Source organism: Mytilus edulis, chromosome 8 (genome assembly GCF_963676685.1).
Source record: "Mytilus edulis chromosome 8, xbMytEdul2.2, whole genome shotgun sequence".
NCBI classification, from domain to species: domain Eukaryota; kingdom Metazoa; phylum Mollusca; class Bivalvia; order Mytilida; family Mytilidae; genus Mytilus; species Mytilus edulis.
The window spans coordinates 66,391,143-66,408,701 of NC_092351.1; the positions used below are offsets into that span (position 1 = coordinate 66,391,143).

At 31.3% G+C, this 17,559-nt stretch overlaps 1 protein-coding gene across 2 annotated transcripts in view; it reads right to left on the reverse strand.

Moving 5' to 3' along the window:
• The window catches only part of LOC139486823 (circadian locomoter output cycles protein kaput-like), a 61,348-nt gene that overhangs the window by 17,931 nt on the left and 25,858 nt on the right, over positions 1 to 17,559 (reverse strand). Inside the window, exons 3-8 of one of the 2 annotated variants that reach the window (XM_071271817.1) lie at positions 15,061 to 15,212; positions 14,156 to 14,247; positions 12,395 to 12,484; positions 9,021 to 9,123; positions 1,979 to 2,086; positions 591 to 777 (exon numbers count right to left, since the gene is read on the reverse strand). In XM_071271817.1, the coding sequence (XP_071127918.1) occupies positions 591 to 777; positions 1,979 to 2,086; positions 9,021 to 9,123; positions 12,395 to 12,484; positions 14,156 to 14,247; positions 15,061 to 15,212 (732 nt within the window). Of the gene's footprint in view, positions 1 to 590; positions 778 to 1,978; positions 2,087 to 8,333; positions 8,621 to 9,020; positions 9,124 to 12,394; positions 12,485 to 14,155; positions 14,248 to 15,060; positions 15,213 to 17,559 lie in introns of those variants that run through there. The other variant, XM_071271818.1, reaches the window with a different exon arrangement.

The window sequence follows — 17,559 nt, forward strand, 5'->3', positions numbered from 1 at the left end:
GCAACAAGTCTTTACATCCCTAAACCTATGACTATATGTAGTGACAATTTGAATGTTTTTAATCAACTAACAGAAGTTCCTGTGTATTATTTCTTGTGCAAATGCATGAATTTCAACGTATGTTTTTGTTTCCCGTTTTCAGGTGTGTAGAATCTAGACACTACCATGTTTTTACCTCCAAATTGAAGAGTTCAAGTGCTACCATTGGTCAAGAATAATGTATTCGGAATGGGGGTGACTTTAACCTACCGATAGATGGCGCAACATTGTTATCACAAATGTTGGCTCAATCTGCCATGGGTGGAGAAAATGAAATGGATCGTAACCCTTGGCTAGCGAAGATATGAAGTAGAAATACATATCAATGTTGTATAAAATATAAATACTTTTAAATAGCAACTATTTTATTAAAGGTGAAACCATTGAATTGAAATTGCATTTTAATAAATCATATAAAAAGCTCTATACTAAATGGTGATGCCATCAGACATAGATGTCAGGGTATCATTACAACATCCCTAACACTGGGGGTAAAATAATATTAATACCAATGGTCAAGATAAAGAAAGAAACTTCCACTCTAGACTTACCTATGGTCAAGATATAAGAACTTCCACTCTAGACTGTGCCTTGATGTGAATTCTGCTTTAGCTTCATCAATAATGGACATTTCCCGTATAAACTGAGCGTTCTCTATCTGTACCGTACAACAGAATGACATGTCATCCTTTACTTGTGCCATCATTCCATAATTCCAATCGTCATCGTCATTAAAATCTAAAATATAAACAAGCAAAAAATGTCAGAAATTAACACTCTGTTTTAGTCAATTCTGTGAATTCTACCGTTTTCTTCCTGTTTTGTTTAAGTCAAGTCTGTGAATTTTATAACTTACCCTCTGTTTTGTTATGTGAGTGAATTTAAGAGTTGCAATATGTTGTAGTTAAGTCAGTGGAGTTGTATACTTCTGTTATAGTTGTTAGTGAATTTTACTATTAACTTCCTGCTATGTTTTAGTCATGTGAGTGAAATTAAGAGTTGCAATATGTTGTAGTTAAGTCAGTGGAGTTGTTGACTTCTGTTTTAGTTGTCAGTGAATTTTACTATTAACTTCCTGTTTTGTTTTAATCGTGAGTGAATTTTAGAGTTCAATTTATTGTAGTTAAGTCAGTTGAGTTGTTTACAGTTGAGTCCCTGGTGTTCACGTGGCCAGTGATATCATGCATTAGTTAATTTCGTCATATCAACAAAGTAACACAAATAAAATCGTTCATGTTATTGTTTTAGCCTTCTGAAGGGATAAAAAGAATATTATTGATAAGTTCTAGAGTTAAATAATAACTGCAATTCCGTGATTTACAATATTTGGCCAATTTCCATTAAAAAAATTACATCATCAGATAAAATTTGTTATTTTTAGTTAAATTTATATCAGATTGAAATAATTTTTGCTCTGCATCCTTGGCAGTGTGCCTGGTTCAACTCCAGCTATATTTCAGAGAATCAAATCTTTCCTTTATTCAAAATAAGCTATTTTTGGAAGGCATTCACCAAATCACCTAACATTGGAGGAACTCTCGGAACAGGGTTTCCTTAATTTTGAACACACATTACACAAATTTAAATCTTGAGGGTGAAACCATACAAACAGAAGATTTTATGAAATACAAGTATGTTATACATGTGTTAAAACAACATTATCCAATTATTGGTTTTATCAGTTGAATGAAGTGAAGTCATAAGCCTTAGGTGCGCAGATACACCGGACTGCACCGTACTTCTAGATCTGTTTAAGTTGTCAGTGAATTTTACAATTTACTTCATATTGAAGTTTAGTCTTCAAATTTGAAGTTTATATTGTTTTAGTCAGATGTTTGATTTGCAATTAACTATCTGTTAAAGTAAAGTCAGTTGTTTCTGATAAATTGTTATTACATGTATTGACTAATTACTTTTGAACATGCTAAATATGACTTACTGTTCCAATGTTTAAAACCTGTAAATTTGACCGTTTCATAAACAGGAGGCTTGTCTGGTCCCAGGGATCCTCTCTTGAAGTGACAAGAGAATGATACCTGGTTGTCATCTGTAAAAATAAATAACACAAATTAATCAAGAATGTTCGTTGTAAAATAAACAAAGTATAACCATCTATGATGTCCATTATACACAGTTTTGTTAAGGGGCCAGCTGAAGAACGCCTCCGGGTCCTGGTTTTTTGGCTATATTGAAGACCCACCGGAAGCTTTTGGCTCTTTTCCACTCTTTGGTTGGTTTCTTGTCTCTTTAACACATTCCTCATTTCCATTCTCAATTTTAACTTAAAGTTTTAATTTAAGAGCTGTGTACAAAATTGGACATTAATGAGCATAATGCCTTTAGGTGTAAAAAACATCAAAGATAAGAGGATTATAAATCTGTATGCCAGACATATCATATGAGGTTTACTGTTGTGATTACTTAGGCTTTCTTGTGTTATACTGACATGACATATGAGATTATATAGCTATGACTTGCTTACGTTTTCAGGCATAATGCTGACTTGGAATATGCGGTCATACAGTTCATGCAGTTAGACTTTAAGTCTTGATGAGATTTTCTGGTGTCATGCTGATGTGGCATTTGAGATTATACATTTGTAACTTAGAGGCTTTCTACCATATGAGATTAAACAGTTGTAAATAAGTTACTGAGGTTTTCTGTTGTCATATTAACATTGCATATGAGATTATACAGTTGTGACTTACGGAAGTTTTCTGGTGTCATGTTGACACATCATATGGGATTATAAAGTTTTCATTTATTGAGGTTTTCTTTTGTCAAAATCGCGACATGAGCATATACAGTTGTGACATACTAAAGATTTTTGGTGTCATCCTGACATGTTATATGAGATTTTACAGTTTTTTATTTTTTTATTTTTATTATTTATAACTTCCAATTTACAACATAATATACACAATTATAATAGCAATATATAATATATAAATCTATAGATATTATCTAATCAATACATCTTTCTATTAGGAAGTAATTTTTTTTTTTTTTTTTAAAATATACAAATGTTAGATAAAGAGTAAAGCAGTTTGAACACCGGAGAGAGAGAGGTAGAAAGAGAAAGAGAGTGAGAGAGAATAGTGTGGTGAGTTTTCAATATAATTCATCTAGAAATTGAATTCTATTTTAGTATAGTAAATACAGCATTTTCATTTATAACATGTATATACATTATTGTACTTAACTAAGCATGCTAAGTAATATATCAAAAGCATTCCATTCTCTGAGAAACTGATGTTCACATTTGTTTTTCATAGCAATATTTTTGTCCATTGCATACACATATTTTATCTTTTCTTTTACTGAGTTTATTGTCAGTTTTTTTTTAAAACAACTGGAATTATAAATATATTGCTTTATGGTAAGAAAAAGAGTATTTTCTGCATTGCCTTTTGATATTTTTGCAGTGTTACCAAACAAAAAAACTTCTTTTGTAAAAAGTACACTAATTCCATTGGTTAGAAACCAATTTTCAATCTGTTCTAATAATAATTGTGTATGTTCACATTCCCAAAATAAATGTTCTAATGTTTCAATTTCTCTATTACAAAATGTACAATTTGGATTATCATAAATCTTAATTTTATGAAGAAATTTGTTTGTAGCTAAGATTCGATGATTGAATCTAAACTGTAGCCACTGTAACTTAGTATTATTTGTGACAACAAATGGCAGTTTATAAAAAAATTTCCAATTATTTTGATCAAAGCCAAAAATTTCAGTCCATCTTAACTGACTAGTGGGAACACTTCCATTTTTATTCAAAACAATATACATATCTTTAGATCCTTTTGAACTTTTAACAAGTCTTTTAATAGCAGATGGAATTAAAGGTAGTTCTAATTTGTGATTTTTTCCCACAAATGATTTTGATGCTTGATGTATAGCAGATATAATACTATTATATCTCATGAAATTCACATTTATCTGATACATTTCTTCTATCTTTTGATGAGAGAAAAAGGTCCCATCTTCATTTACAATATCATTTATAAATCTTATACCATTTTCAAACCAATCTTTATAAAATATAGGTTTATTTGCTACCTTTATATTATTGTTAAGCCAGATTGGACTAGCAAGAAAGCATTCCCAACTGTCATATTCATCTTTTTCTCTAAGAAGTTGCCATGCTTTCAGAACATCTTGCCAAAATTTATTTTTGATATGTTGCTGTAATTTTTGGATATAAACACTTCCACAACCATAAAATTTTTCAAGTTCTACATGAACATTTGACAAAAAAACATTCTGCCATTTGGAGTCTGTTTTAAATAATCTCCTTATCCATGTACACTTCAGTGCTAAAATAAATGCACTAAGATTTATCATTTTGAGTCCACCATCTTCAATATCATTTTGTAAAACATCTCTCTTAATTCTATCAATTGGTGAACTCCATATAAAATTGTACATAAGTTGAATAACATTTTTTAAAATATCATCACTTGGATTTGGTAAGGATATAAACAAATGATTTAAAATAGGCAATATCAATGTCTTAACTACAGTAATTCTACCAATAACAGTAAGATTTCGTTTTGACCATTGTCTTATTACACATTTAATTTGTACAATTTTTTCATCATAATTAATTTTTACAATTCTATCAAGATTAACATCAAAGCTTATACCTAGTACCTTAAAACATGTTTCTCCCCATGTAAGGTTTCTATTTTGGCATAATACCTCATTACTATACTTTTTATTTCCTATCCAAATAACTTGTGTTTTAGAAAAATTAATATTTAAACCAGATATATTTCCAAACCAATCTAATTCATTTAATGCTTCATTCAAAGATTCTTCTTTACCATCTAAAATAAGAGATGTGTCATCAGCAAATTGTGAAAGTTTGTGCTCAACTTGCGTAATTGTAATACCATTTATCTTATCATTATTTCGTATTTTTAATGCTAATATCTCAGCACAGAGAATAAAAATATAAGGCGACAAGGGATCCCCTTGTCTACAGCCTTGTTCTATAGAAAAAAATTCTGATAGATGTCCTCCCTGGTTTACAGCTGATTTGATATTGTTATAAAAAACTTTAACCCAATTAATTATTGATTCTCCAAAATTGAACAACTTCAAGACACTGGTTAAAAATTCCCAAGAAATCGAATCAAATGCCTTTTCGAAATCTATGAGCAGCAAAAGTCCTGGAATATCTTTTTCCTCAGTAAATTGCATAATATCATAAATTAAACGAAGATTTTCTCCAATATATCTCCCACTAATAAATCCAGTTTGATCGAAATCTATCAGTTTATCTAAAACTGTTTTAAAGCGTTTTGCTATAACTCCAGAGCCAATTTTATATACTGTATTTAATAAAGATATAGGTCACCAATTTTTTAAGAAATGTCTAGGCTTATTTCCCTTCGGCAGGCATGTAATGATTCCTTGTTTTTGCGTAACAGATAGTTCACCAATCTCAGTACTGTAGTTCAAGGAGTTTACAACAAAAATTTTCAAATCTTTCCAAAAAAAATTAAAGAACTCTGTGGAGAAACCATCAGATCCTGGTGTTTTATTATTTTTCATATTTTTCAATATCAAACCAGCTTCCTCAATTGTTATTTCACCTTCAAGATTTTTTTTCTCATCATCAGTTAGTTTTTTTAATTTTATATCTTTCAATCCTTCTTTAAGTTTACTGAATTTATCTCCCTTTGACTTGTCTTTATTCTTGTACAAATTTTCATAAAAAGATTTTACTTCTTTTAAAATATCTTTTTGTTTTGAAATTACATCTCCATTTTCTTTTTCTACTTTTGGTATTATCTTATTTGTAAAATTTTTTGATTCTAGCCCACAAAAATAGCTAGTAGGTTTTTCACCCTCTTCTACCCATTGTATTCTTGATCGAATTATCTTCCCTTTAATTTTTTCTTTTCTTATATTTTCTAATTCACATTTTTTATTTTCCAAAATCTGTATTGAACCTTCATCTACCTTTTCTTCCAAAATAAGAATTTCATTTCTAAGATCTTTCTCTTGTTTTTCTTTTACCTTTTTCTTATAACTTGAATAAGATATAGTTTTACCTCTAATTTCCATCAACATTGTCTCAAGAAATAAGTGACTATTAATATTAAAATGGAGATCTTCATTATTCATGTCTTCAATTCTATCTATATCATAAATTACATATTGTTTTTTAACTTGTACTATTTTTTCTTTAACAATCTTTATATATTCTGGATCATACAATAATGAATTATTAAATTTCCACAATCCTCTACCTCGATCAAAAGGATTAAATTCTAGATTTAATACAACCATAGAATGATCAGAGCGATAGCTAGGCTCGATATTACAATTTTTCAAACAGCATAGTAAATCTTCAGATAAAAGAAAAAAATCTAGCCTTGCTTGTTTAAAGGGGGTTCTTTTTCTCCATGTGAAACACTTCAAATCTGGGTAAAGTTCACGGAAAGGGTCAATGAGACACCTTTCCTGAATGATTTCTAAAACTTTCTCCCGAGCATTTGGGTTATTTACATGTAAATAATTATAATAGTCTATATCAGGGTTGAGAACAAGATTAAAATCACCACATATCATAAAGCTATCATTACCAAAATCATCTATAATTGACATAATTTGATCATAAAATATAGGAGTATCTATATTTGGTCCATAAATAGTTACAAATGTAAAATGTAAAGTATCAACAACTAAGTCTAATACTAAATAATTACCACCAACATCTTTTTTTTCTTTTAGGACCTTAAACTCAAAGTTGTTATTAAACATAACTGCTACACCTCTTGAATTTGAGCTATAAGATGAAAAATAACTATCATATCCCCACATAGCTCTTATATTATTTTCATTTTCACATAAGAAATGAGTATCTTGTAAACAGTAAATATTGTAATTCTTTGTTCTTAAATAGTTAAAAACATCTCTTCTTTTAACACTATCTCCTAAACCTTGACAATTAACAGTTAATACCTTCAGGGCACACATGATATAATGTCAGTAAATACACTAGCACATAATATGACCTTAAAAAAATCTAACAGTAATATCTGATTATTCTCAATGTGTGTAAAAATACTAAAGAAAAACATTTCACCAACATAAAGATGCATAAAAATGATAAACAGGATAACTCACCATAAACTAAACCAAAACAAAATGTAATGGAATGATATTGCAGAAATGCAATAATTAATAAAAAGAATAAAGGACTGGAAAGAAAAAGAAAGAGATAAAAACAAGAATTTAGCATCAAAATGGCAGACATTTTTGATTGAATTAATGTCAAAAAAAAATTCTAGTTTTTTGCAGTATAATTGTTCTTTCAATTTTTTACATCCTGTATATGATTTATCAGTTATGACATAGTCAACTATTTTACAAAGTGGAGACAACTTTTATAGTATTAAGATTTGTCCCATGAAAATAAGAATAGCACTTTTAACATGTTTAAAAATTGAATCAAAGTTCATCAAGACATAATGTACATGTAACAATGAGAGTCAAGTACTAAGTTAACTACTTATTTCCTTTGTCTCAATCTAAGAAAAATGTCATCAAATATATTGAACTTCAGCTGTAGACCATCAGATATCCTTCCATATTCACCACAGATGAAGTACCATACGTCGCTGAACCATTCAGTCTCATTTAGTCTTTTCATCAGTTCAATGTTCCTTTTGGAAATGTCATCATAGAATCTTACATGGTCTTGTAAATTCTTCTTTTCTCGCATCACTCTTCGTTTGACATCACTACTAAATAGTCTCACAATAAGAGGTTTTGGTCCAAATTTGTCAGATGGAATTCTATGGATGGCGACAACATCTCTTTTTAAGTTCAACATTCATGTCCCTTTTCACTTTACTAATAAAGTCCGCACGCAGATCTTGTCGCTCTCGCCATGGAAAGTTTATAACTCTTATTTTACAGTTTTTACTTCCTGAGGTTTTCTGGTGTCATTGTGACATCACATATGAGATTATATGTGACACCACAAAAGGGATTGAAAGGTTGTGACTTACTGAGGTTTCTGGTGTCATGCGAACTTGGCAATTTGAAATTATACAATTGTGAATTACTTGCGTTTTCTTGTGTCATGCGAACTTGGCATATGAAATTATACAGTTGTGACTTACTTGTGTTTTCTGGTATCATAGTGACATGGCATAGGAAATTATACAGTAGTGGCTTACTAAGGTTTTCTGGTGTCATTCTGACATGAAATATAGATTATATGCTTACACATGTTACAAGACATATGAGATTACAAAGTTGTGACTTACTGAGGTTTTCTGGTGTCATACTGACATGGCATAAGAGATTATAAAGCTGTGACTTACTGAGGTTTTCTGGTGTCATACTGACATGGCATAAGAGATTATAAAGCTGTGATTTACTGAGGTTTTCTGGTGTCATACTGACATGGCATATGAAATTATACAGTTGTGATTTACTGAGGTTTTCTGGTGTCATACTGACATGGCATATGAAATTATACAGTTGTAACTTACTGAGGTTTTCTGGTGTCACACTGACGTGGCATATCAGATTATAAAGGTGAGGTTTTCTGGTGTCATACTGACACGGCATTTAAGATTATAAAGGCTTTATAATCTCATATGCCATGTCAGTATGACACAAGAAACCTCAGTAAGTCACAGCTTTATTATAAAGCTGTGACTTACTGAGGTTTTCTGGTGTCATACTGAGGTGACATATGAGATTATAAAGTTGTGACTTACTGAGGTATTCTGGTGTCATACTGACGTGGCATATGAGATTATAAAGTTGTGACTTACTGAGGTTTTCTGGTGTCATACTGAGGTGACATATGAGATTATAACGTTGTGACTTACTGAGGTATTCTGGTGTAATACTGACGTGGCATATGAGATTATAAAGTTGTGACTTACTAAGGTATTCTGGTGTAATACTGACGTGGCATATGAGATTATACAGTTGTGACTTACTGAGGTTTTCTGGTGTCATACTGACATGACATATGAGATTATACAGTTGTGATCTTTCCTTGTCCTCTATGAAGTCGTACACTTGTTGATTAACCAGATCAGTCTGTCAAAATATAAGATATACTTGTAGGTAGGTGAGGTTAGGGGTGGTTCATAAGTAATGGGATGTGTCCACATAAAAAAAAAATTTTCATTCAACATTTTTAGTTTTTTTATAGGTTGATTTTGATATCAGTCAACCCTGGTGCTAACTTTCAAACTAAATAATGGTAAGATATCTTAGCTGGCTTAATGGTCAAGGCAAAGGTAGTGTAGCAGTCAAAGAAGCTAGGTTAATGGTCAAGGCAAAGGTAGTGTAGCAGTCAAAAAAGCTAAGTTAATGTTCAAGGCAAAGGTAGTGTAGCAGTCAAAGAAGCTAGGTTAATGGTCAAGGCAAAGGTAGTGTAGCAGTCAAAAAAGCTAAGTTAATGGTCAAGGCAAAGGTAGTGTAGCAGTCAAAGAAGCTAGGTTAATGGTCAAGGCAAAGGTAATGTAGCAGTCAAAGAAGCTAGGATAATGGTCAAGGCAAAGGTAGTGTAGCAGTCAAAAAAGCTAAGTTAATGGTCAAGGCAAAGATAGTGTAACAGTCAAAGAAGCTAGGTTAATGGTCAAGGCAAAGGTAGTGTAGCAGTCAAAGAAGCTAGGATAATGGTCAAGGCAAAGGTAGTGTAGCAGTCAAAAAAGCTAAGTTAATGGTCAAGGCAAAGGTAGTGTAACAGTCAAAGAAGCTAGGATAATGGTCAAGGCAAAGGTAGTGTAGCAGTCAAAAAAGCTAAGTTAATGGTCAAGGCAAAGGTAGTGTAGCAGTCAAAGAAGCTAGGTTAATGGTCAAGGCAAAGGTAGCGTAGCAGTCAAAGAAGCTAGGTTAATGGTCAAGGCAAAGGTAGTGTAGCAGTCAAAGAAGCTAGGTTAATGGTCAAGGCAAAGGTAGTGTAGCAGTCAAAGAAGCTAGGATAATGGTCAAGGCAAAGGTAATGTAGCAGTCAAAGAAGCTAGGATAATGGTCAAGGCAAAGGTAGTGTAACAAAAAATTTTTTTTTTTTGCAAAAATTACTTCTTATATTTTTGAAAAGTATTTTTTTATACATTGACATGTTAAACGTACACAATTTTTGCATTTGACAACAGAAAATAAAGCTACATGTTAATTTTTCACGCTTTAACACTGTTGGTCATTTTTCAATTTGAAATTATTTCTCGATTTTAATTCAATTTTTACAAAATTTGCACCGTACGATTTTTTTATGACTGACCAAAAAAGGAAGTTTAGATATTATACTATAACATATAAAAAATTCAGCTGTGTGTTAGGTTGGTGCATTAAAGTCACTAACTAAGGGTCTTCTCTGAAAATGTCACTCGCCTAAACTGTGAACCAAAAACCAGACATGAAAATAATCTAATAAACAGTAGGTCAATTTTTTTATAAAATGTTAATTAAGTGTTAAAAGATTTTAAATCAAATTTTCATCTGCTATATTGACATTAATGTTTGCATGATGATCGATCAAAATAATGAAATTGTGAAAGTGCTTTTTGAAATTCAGTAAGCAATTTGTCCTTAATTTTCAATACTAATCAAACCTCTAGACAATTCTTTTTTTTTAAAGCTTTGAATTTCTACTTTTATTTTCAATTTTAGTTATTTTTCAAAAAGCACTTTTAAGAATTTATAGAGGTGAGCAAACCTGGATAATAAAAGAAAATTTCATCATAGTTTACTGATATATCTAAACATAAATCCATAATCAGCTCCAATACTAATTTTCTTAATAAAATTTAACTTTTCTTCAAATAAATTTAAATAAGAAATACAATCAAATTTTATAAAATATTTTTTTTGCAAAACAAGATAAATTGAATGAATCAAATTGTTATTGTCTCTTTCATATCAGAAACTTATATATCAATTTAGCAGATGTAAATTTGATTAAAACTCTTTAAACACTTAATTAACATTGAATTGTTGGCCTTTTATAGTAATTCAATCTGACTATTTTAGGATTTATGTAGGAACTTGTTAGATGGTGTTAATATTGTTTTATTTTAGGAAATTGTCAGTTGGTCTACTAAATGTTAATCAAGGAACTTGTCACATCTTCTTTTTTATATTATCCAGGTGGTTTAAATAGTTTTTATTTCAGGAACTTGTTAAGTGGTCTTAATATTATTTTATTTTACGACCTTGTATGGTGATTTATTCAAGGAACTTGTTAGGTTGTTATATTATACATTGGCCTCAGTGAATATCAGTTTTTCAAAAGTCAATAAAACCACACATTTACTTCATCAAAAGACAGTAATTGTTTTGTTGCATATTCCGAGAGAAATGTATGTAATGGAAAATATTTATCAAAAGCAATTGTACATCAAACGTTTTTTTACCAAATTATACACATAAAAGCATGCAATGTTTTTGTGGTGAATATGCTTATTTTTTCAAAATCCCATTCATATAGAAAAACCTACTAAAGTTTGAGTAATATGGAATAAATTGATTTATTTTAGGAACTTTTCAGTTGGTCTGCAAATAATTTTTATATTAGGAAATTTCCAGGTGGTCTAAATGTTTAACAAAGAACTTGTTAGGTGGTCTAAATATTGTTTTTATTTTAGGAACTTGTCGGGTGGTCTAAATGTTTTTCTAGAAATTTGTTATGCGGTCTGAATATTGTTTAATAATAAATAAATAAATAAGTGTTATTACATGCATTTACATGAGTTTACCTGAGTGTACCTGTCATATGAATGAGTGCAAAAGTAATGATTTACCCCGCAAATGTAATGCTAATTCACACTAACATAATGCACTGCTTTTGGTGGTATTCAAATTTTTTCATTACTTTGTACGGTGGTCTACCTATTGTTTTTTAAGGCACTTGTCAGGTGGTCTTAAATGTTTTCTCCATGACTTTATGGAGTGGTCTAAATAATTTTTTAGGAACTTTTCAGGTGGTCAAAATGGTTTTTTAGGCACTTGACATTTGATATAAATTTTTTCATGACTTTGTCAGGTGATCTTAAATGTGTTTTCATGACTTTGTCATCAGGTGGTCTAAAATATTTTTTCATGACTTTGTCAGGTGTTCTTAATATTTTTTCATGACTTTGTCAGGAGTTCTAAATATTTTTTCATGACTTTGTCAGGTGGTCTTAAATGTTTTTTCATGACTTTTTCAGGTGGTCTCAAATGTTTTTTTCATGACTTTGTCAGGTGGTTACAAATGTTTTTTCGTGACTTTGTCAGGTGGTCTCAAATGTTTTGTCATGATTTTGTCAGGTGGTCTCAATTGTTTTTTTATGACTTTGTCAGGTGGTATAAATAATATACTTACAGGTAGATGTCCCAGTAAAGATGTTATACTTTCTGATGCATAAACAATGTTTCCTTGCTGATTAAATACTAACAGACAACTGTCTTGTGCCTGAAAAAAATTACATATGAAAGCAAAACCTATTTCTTAATCTTTCACTTAGCTTGCATTAATTAGTTAAATTAAGTTGTAAAAAAGATACCAAAGTAACCAGGAGCAACTACCTTTCACATTCAATCAATGATAAATTCCCTTTTTCCAAATAAATAAAATTGAGAATGGAAATGGGGAATGTGTCAAAAAGACAACAACCCGGCCATAGAAAAGACAACAGCAGAAGGTCACCAACAGGTCTTCAATGTAACGAGAAATTCTCGCATCCGGAGGTGTCCTTCAGCTGGCCCCTAAACACATATATATATACTCTTGTGGACAGTTGTCTCATTGGCAATCGTACCATATCTTCTTTTTTATATAGTACAGTTTTCATGCTAAAGTGCTCTTTTAAAAAACATTTTTTCCCATTAGCACACTATGCATTTCCTGGACAGTCTTTGATAGAAACACCTGTCAAGATTTACATTATATTCTTATATATATTCTTCATAGATAGTTCAAGTTAGGAAATGCATAGTGTGTTAATAGATTAAATGTCAATCAGGGAGGAAATCAAACATGTAAGACATTTGTAAGTCAGTTATTCAATAATGTCTAAATATTCCTTGTAAAAGGGAATTTCTACTTTTCAATTAGCCAAATAAAAATGGAAAGTAAAAAAGAATTCCGAACATAACACAATTGGAAAAAATATAAAAGTTCACAAAGGTAATCACAGAAAAAAACCTTTCATATTAACCATGTGACCATATGCAAACAAATATATAAATAAATTGGGAATATGTCCATTGGACACAGATAATGCCCCCGCTTGCATATAGCTTATAAAGGGACCAAACTAGAGAACAGTTAAAGTGATGCTATCCAAATGTGTACTTCATCTGTGTTTTGTGGTAATATAATGCATTGTGTATAAGTTTTATGATATTTGGATGAGGCAAACTTAAGTTAGAGAACAGAAACTTGCCATGGTGTGGGCAAAATAACACACAACACAGGGTCCAGATAATCTGATTTGTACAGGCATGAAATGTGATGAGATTTAAGCAGTTTAACGAGGTTACAAATTCCCCCTTTCCACATCTATATCTACTTCAAATGGATCTAGAGCCTGACTACACAATTATGTGAAGTTTGAAGTGCACACAAATATCTACTTTTACCTTCATGTACCTAGATCTGGATAACTTGTAAACAGTCACAACTTACAAATTTAAATAAAACATGTTTTTCTTACAAAATTAAAAACAGGCAGAAATCAAAGCAGTAACTTGGGGAAGTAGAGAGTATATATGTTATCTTTAAAATTTATTTTCATTAATCAAGTTGTTCTGGCATCAGATGTAGTCATTAGTTTGAGCTTGAAGACTGAGCATTTAAATATGTGGTTTGTTCCTTGCTTGTGCTTGCATCCTTAAACAATACATCACTACATATGAAAGGACAGTCCAATGGTTGTGCATGTCATAATTTAAAAAAAGTCTACAGCAAATAAAGCAAACAACTACATAAACAAGAACAGAGGCAGATTCAAGTTTGGGACCCCTCCCCCCTTTGATCCTGGGTTTGAACCCCCCTCTTGTTGTCTGGATCCGCCCCTGACAGTAAGAAATACTATTCATATTGGACCATTTCCTTTAATATTAATAGGTCTTAATATATTACCTCTAGCATAAGGTGCATGAATTCATCATTAGATAGAAATGATGGTTTCCAATTCTCTTTGATTTCATGGGTCTTAGCCTGTACTGCCGTCTCTACAAAGTAATACAATGGCTGTTTTAATACTAATTCTTTGAATTTCCTTTCATTCTATACATACTATAGTGTTGAAGACATTTTAAAATCTTGATGGCTTTTTTTGTACAATGCTCAGCAAGGTGGTATCATGGGTATAAAATAATCTTAGTAACACTTGGCTTAAGGTGGTACCTAACACTACAGGGAAATAACTCTGTAAAGTCAGCTAAACGTTTTAATTACGTTGTGTTGTAAATGGAATATCAAGCTTCTCAGTGATCAAAATTGGTGTTTGTCAAACTGCTATATAACCGGTGTGATTTTTCTGCTAAAATGGTTGGTTCAAAATTTTTGAAATTTTTATATTTTTGTTAAAGGTATAAAGTAAATACTTTGCCAAAATTTTATGAAAATAAAACGAGCCAAATTAATTTTAGAGAAAGTGTTGGGTACCACCTTAATTAACTAATGCAGTAAACTAATGATTATATTGTAATATGGTCTGTAAAGTTACTTTTGATTGGATAACCTCTGCTGCCACTTCTAGGTTGATGGTCAGAGTCATTAGCATCAATATTGTTCTATCACAGTCAATATTTTGAATAATCTAAATAAATAAAATAAGGGTTTTCAACTTTTCCTTAAATTCAATTTATCTGATTAGTGGCTTATACTTTATGATGTCATGTTATTGATTATTTCCTTGGCAACAGCAGAAATGTGTTGTCCTATCCCATAATGCAACACTAGAAAGTCTCAAAATCATATTTAACTAGCTCTGAGATTGAAAAATAATTCTAGAACAATGCAAAAATATATCTTTGCAATACCTTGATAGTTCCTGAGATATGATATCGTTGATTTAAGAACCGTAGACTTGTCCATTTTCTTAGAATTAGTTGCTGATACCATTGAACAAAGTTCATGGACCAACATATTGAACTGGTCTCTCCTCTTCTTCTCACTGAGATTACGGTTAACCCTAAAACAAATAACAGAAAATCTGTCAATATAATCTCATGTATCATTAGAAATAAGAATGTTACAAGAATAAACTGTTATCACAGAGATATGTCTCACCTTTTTGTAATTTTCATAATTGCTAAACAATCTCCAATCAACATTGGCCTACCACTAATGGGTCCCCTTGAAATGACCTAATCACAAACTAATACATGATAACTAAGAAAAATTATTAAAGTTAATAGACCATGACTAAGGGGGCGTAGCCAAATTATCTCCATGGAAATAAGATATGCCAATGCTTATTCAACTGCATACCAAATATCATTGACCTTCCACTTGTGGTTCCCCATAAACTGACCTAATCACAAACTAATACATGTATAATAAGCAAAAGTTTCAAAGTCAATAGACCATGACTGAGGGGGCAGGGCCGAAAAATCTCCATGGAAATAAGATGTGCCAATACTTATGCAACTGCATACCAAATATGATTGACCTACCACTTGTGGTTCACCATAAACTAGACCTAATCACAAACTAATACATTGTTGACGCTGTCGCCGCTGCCACCGCTGGAAACAGCATAACTATGTCTCGCTTTTTGACTCCATTTGTTGGTTACTATAAAATCAGGTTCAATCCGCCATTTTCTACATAAGAAAATGCCTGTACCAAGACAGGAATATGGCAGTTGTTATCCATTCGTTTGATGCATTTGTCATGCAGCTTTTAATATTTACATTTGATTAGGAACTTTTCGTTTTCAATTTCCTCAGAGTTCAGTATTTTGGTGATTTTACTTTTTACATATACATATACATGTACATCATGGACATAGATATGCAAACACAAATCTGATTTTTAGAGTAAAAATAACAAGAATGTGTCCAAAGAAACATGGATGCCCCACTCGCACTATCCTTTTCCATGTTCCATGGACCGTGAAATTGGGTAATAATCTAATTTGGCATTAAAATTAAAAAGATTATACTATAGGGAACATATGTACTAAGTTTCAAGATGATTGGACTTCAATTTCATCAAAAACTACCTTGACCAAAAACTTAAACCTGAAACTCCCACTTCATTTTCTATGTTCAGTGGACCGTGAAATTGGGGTCAAAAGTCTAATTTGGCTTTAAAATTAGAAAGATCATATCACAAGCAACAGGTGTACTAAGTGTCAAGTTGATTGGACTTCAGCTTCATCAAAAACTACCTTGACCAAAAACTTTAACCTGAACAGACGAACGAACGGAGCCACAGACAAGAAAACATTATCTAATTTGGCTTTAAAATTAGAAAGATCATATCATAAGCAACAAGTGTACTAAGTTTCAAGTTAATTGGACTTCAGCTTCATCAAAAACTACCTTGACCAAAAACTTTAACCTGAACGGACGCACAGACAGACGAACGAATGGAGCCACAGACCAGAAAACATAATGCCCCTCTACTATCGTAGGTCGGGCATAATATCGTAGGTGGGGCATAAAAATTTCCTGCCTTTTTTGTTCTCGCTAAACTTCTAAATATATCATCCCTCAAATTTAAATGAAAACTTTCCTAACATATAAGTGTTAACCTTCAAACCATATATATCATTTATTTGTAAACAGATATTATAACACATCAACTGCCCAGGCCATTAGCAGCTGATATTAGTGAATTGTTGTTTAAGAAATTCAATTATACTTTATAGAAAGGAACCTACGTAAATTGTTCTATAAAAAATTGTTTTGTTTTAATTTTGTCTTAGTTTATTTTAAGGTCAAGGATCAGTAAATGAACTAGTCCATAGATTTTTTTTAAACTAAGAACTTAATTAGATATTGAAAATATACATTGGAAAATGTAACAAAAAGTATAGGTCCCCGACTTCGTTTTTCGGGAAAAAGCCATTTTTTTAATGGTCCGAGTGTGTACCAATTTAATTTGAATATATAGGGAAAATCCTTAATTTTCTTCTACAATTTTAGGTTTCCGGTATAAATCACGTGAACCACTCCATAGAATTTTTTTAAAAATTAATAATTTGTTCCTTATTTTCTTACGAATTAGATGATGTAAAAAAAAGATATGGTCACCGAGTATGTTTTCCCTGTAGAAACGATGCAACCTCAAGTTGTCATGCTATGAATTTCCAACGTTCTATTTGCATGATGATTATGTGTTTGTATTGATAGTTTCTTTTTATCATAAGTGTCTGATTTATGCATGTTTGCTTAGCTAATTAATTATGCATGTGTTTTATTTGTATGTGTTGTCTGTCAAATATGTATAGATTATAACATGCCCTTTTCCATATTGGCCCTGGTATCATCCCGAGACTCCCATATCGGCCTCGAGGCTTTAGCCGAGGG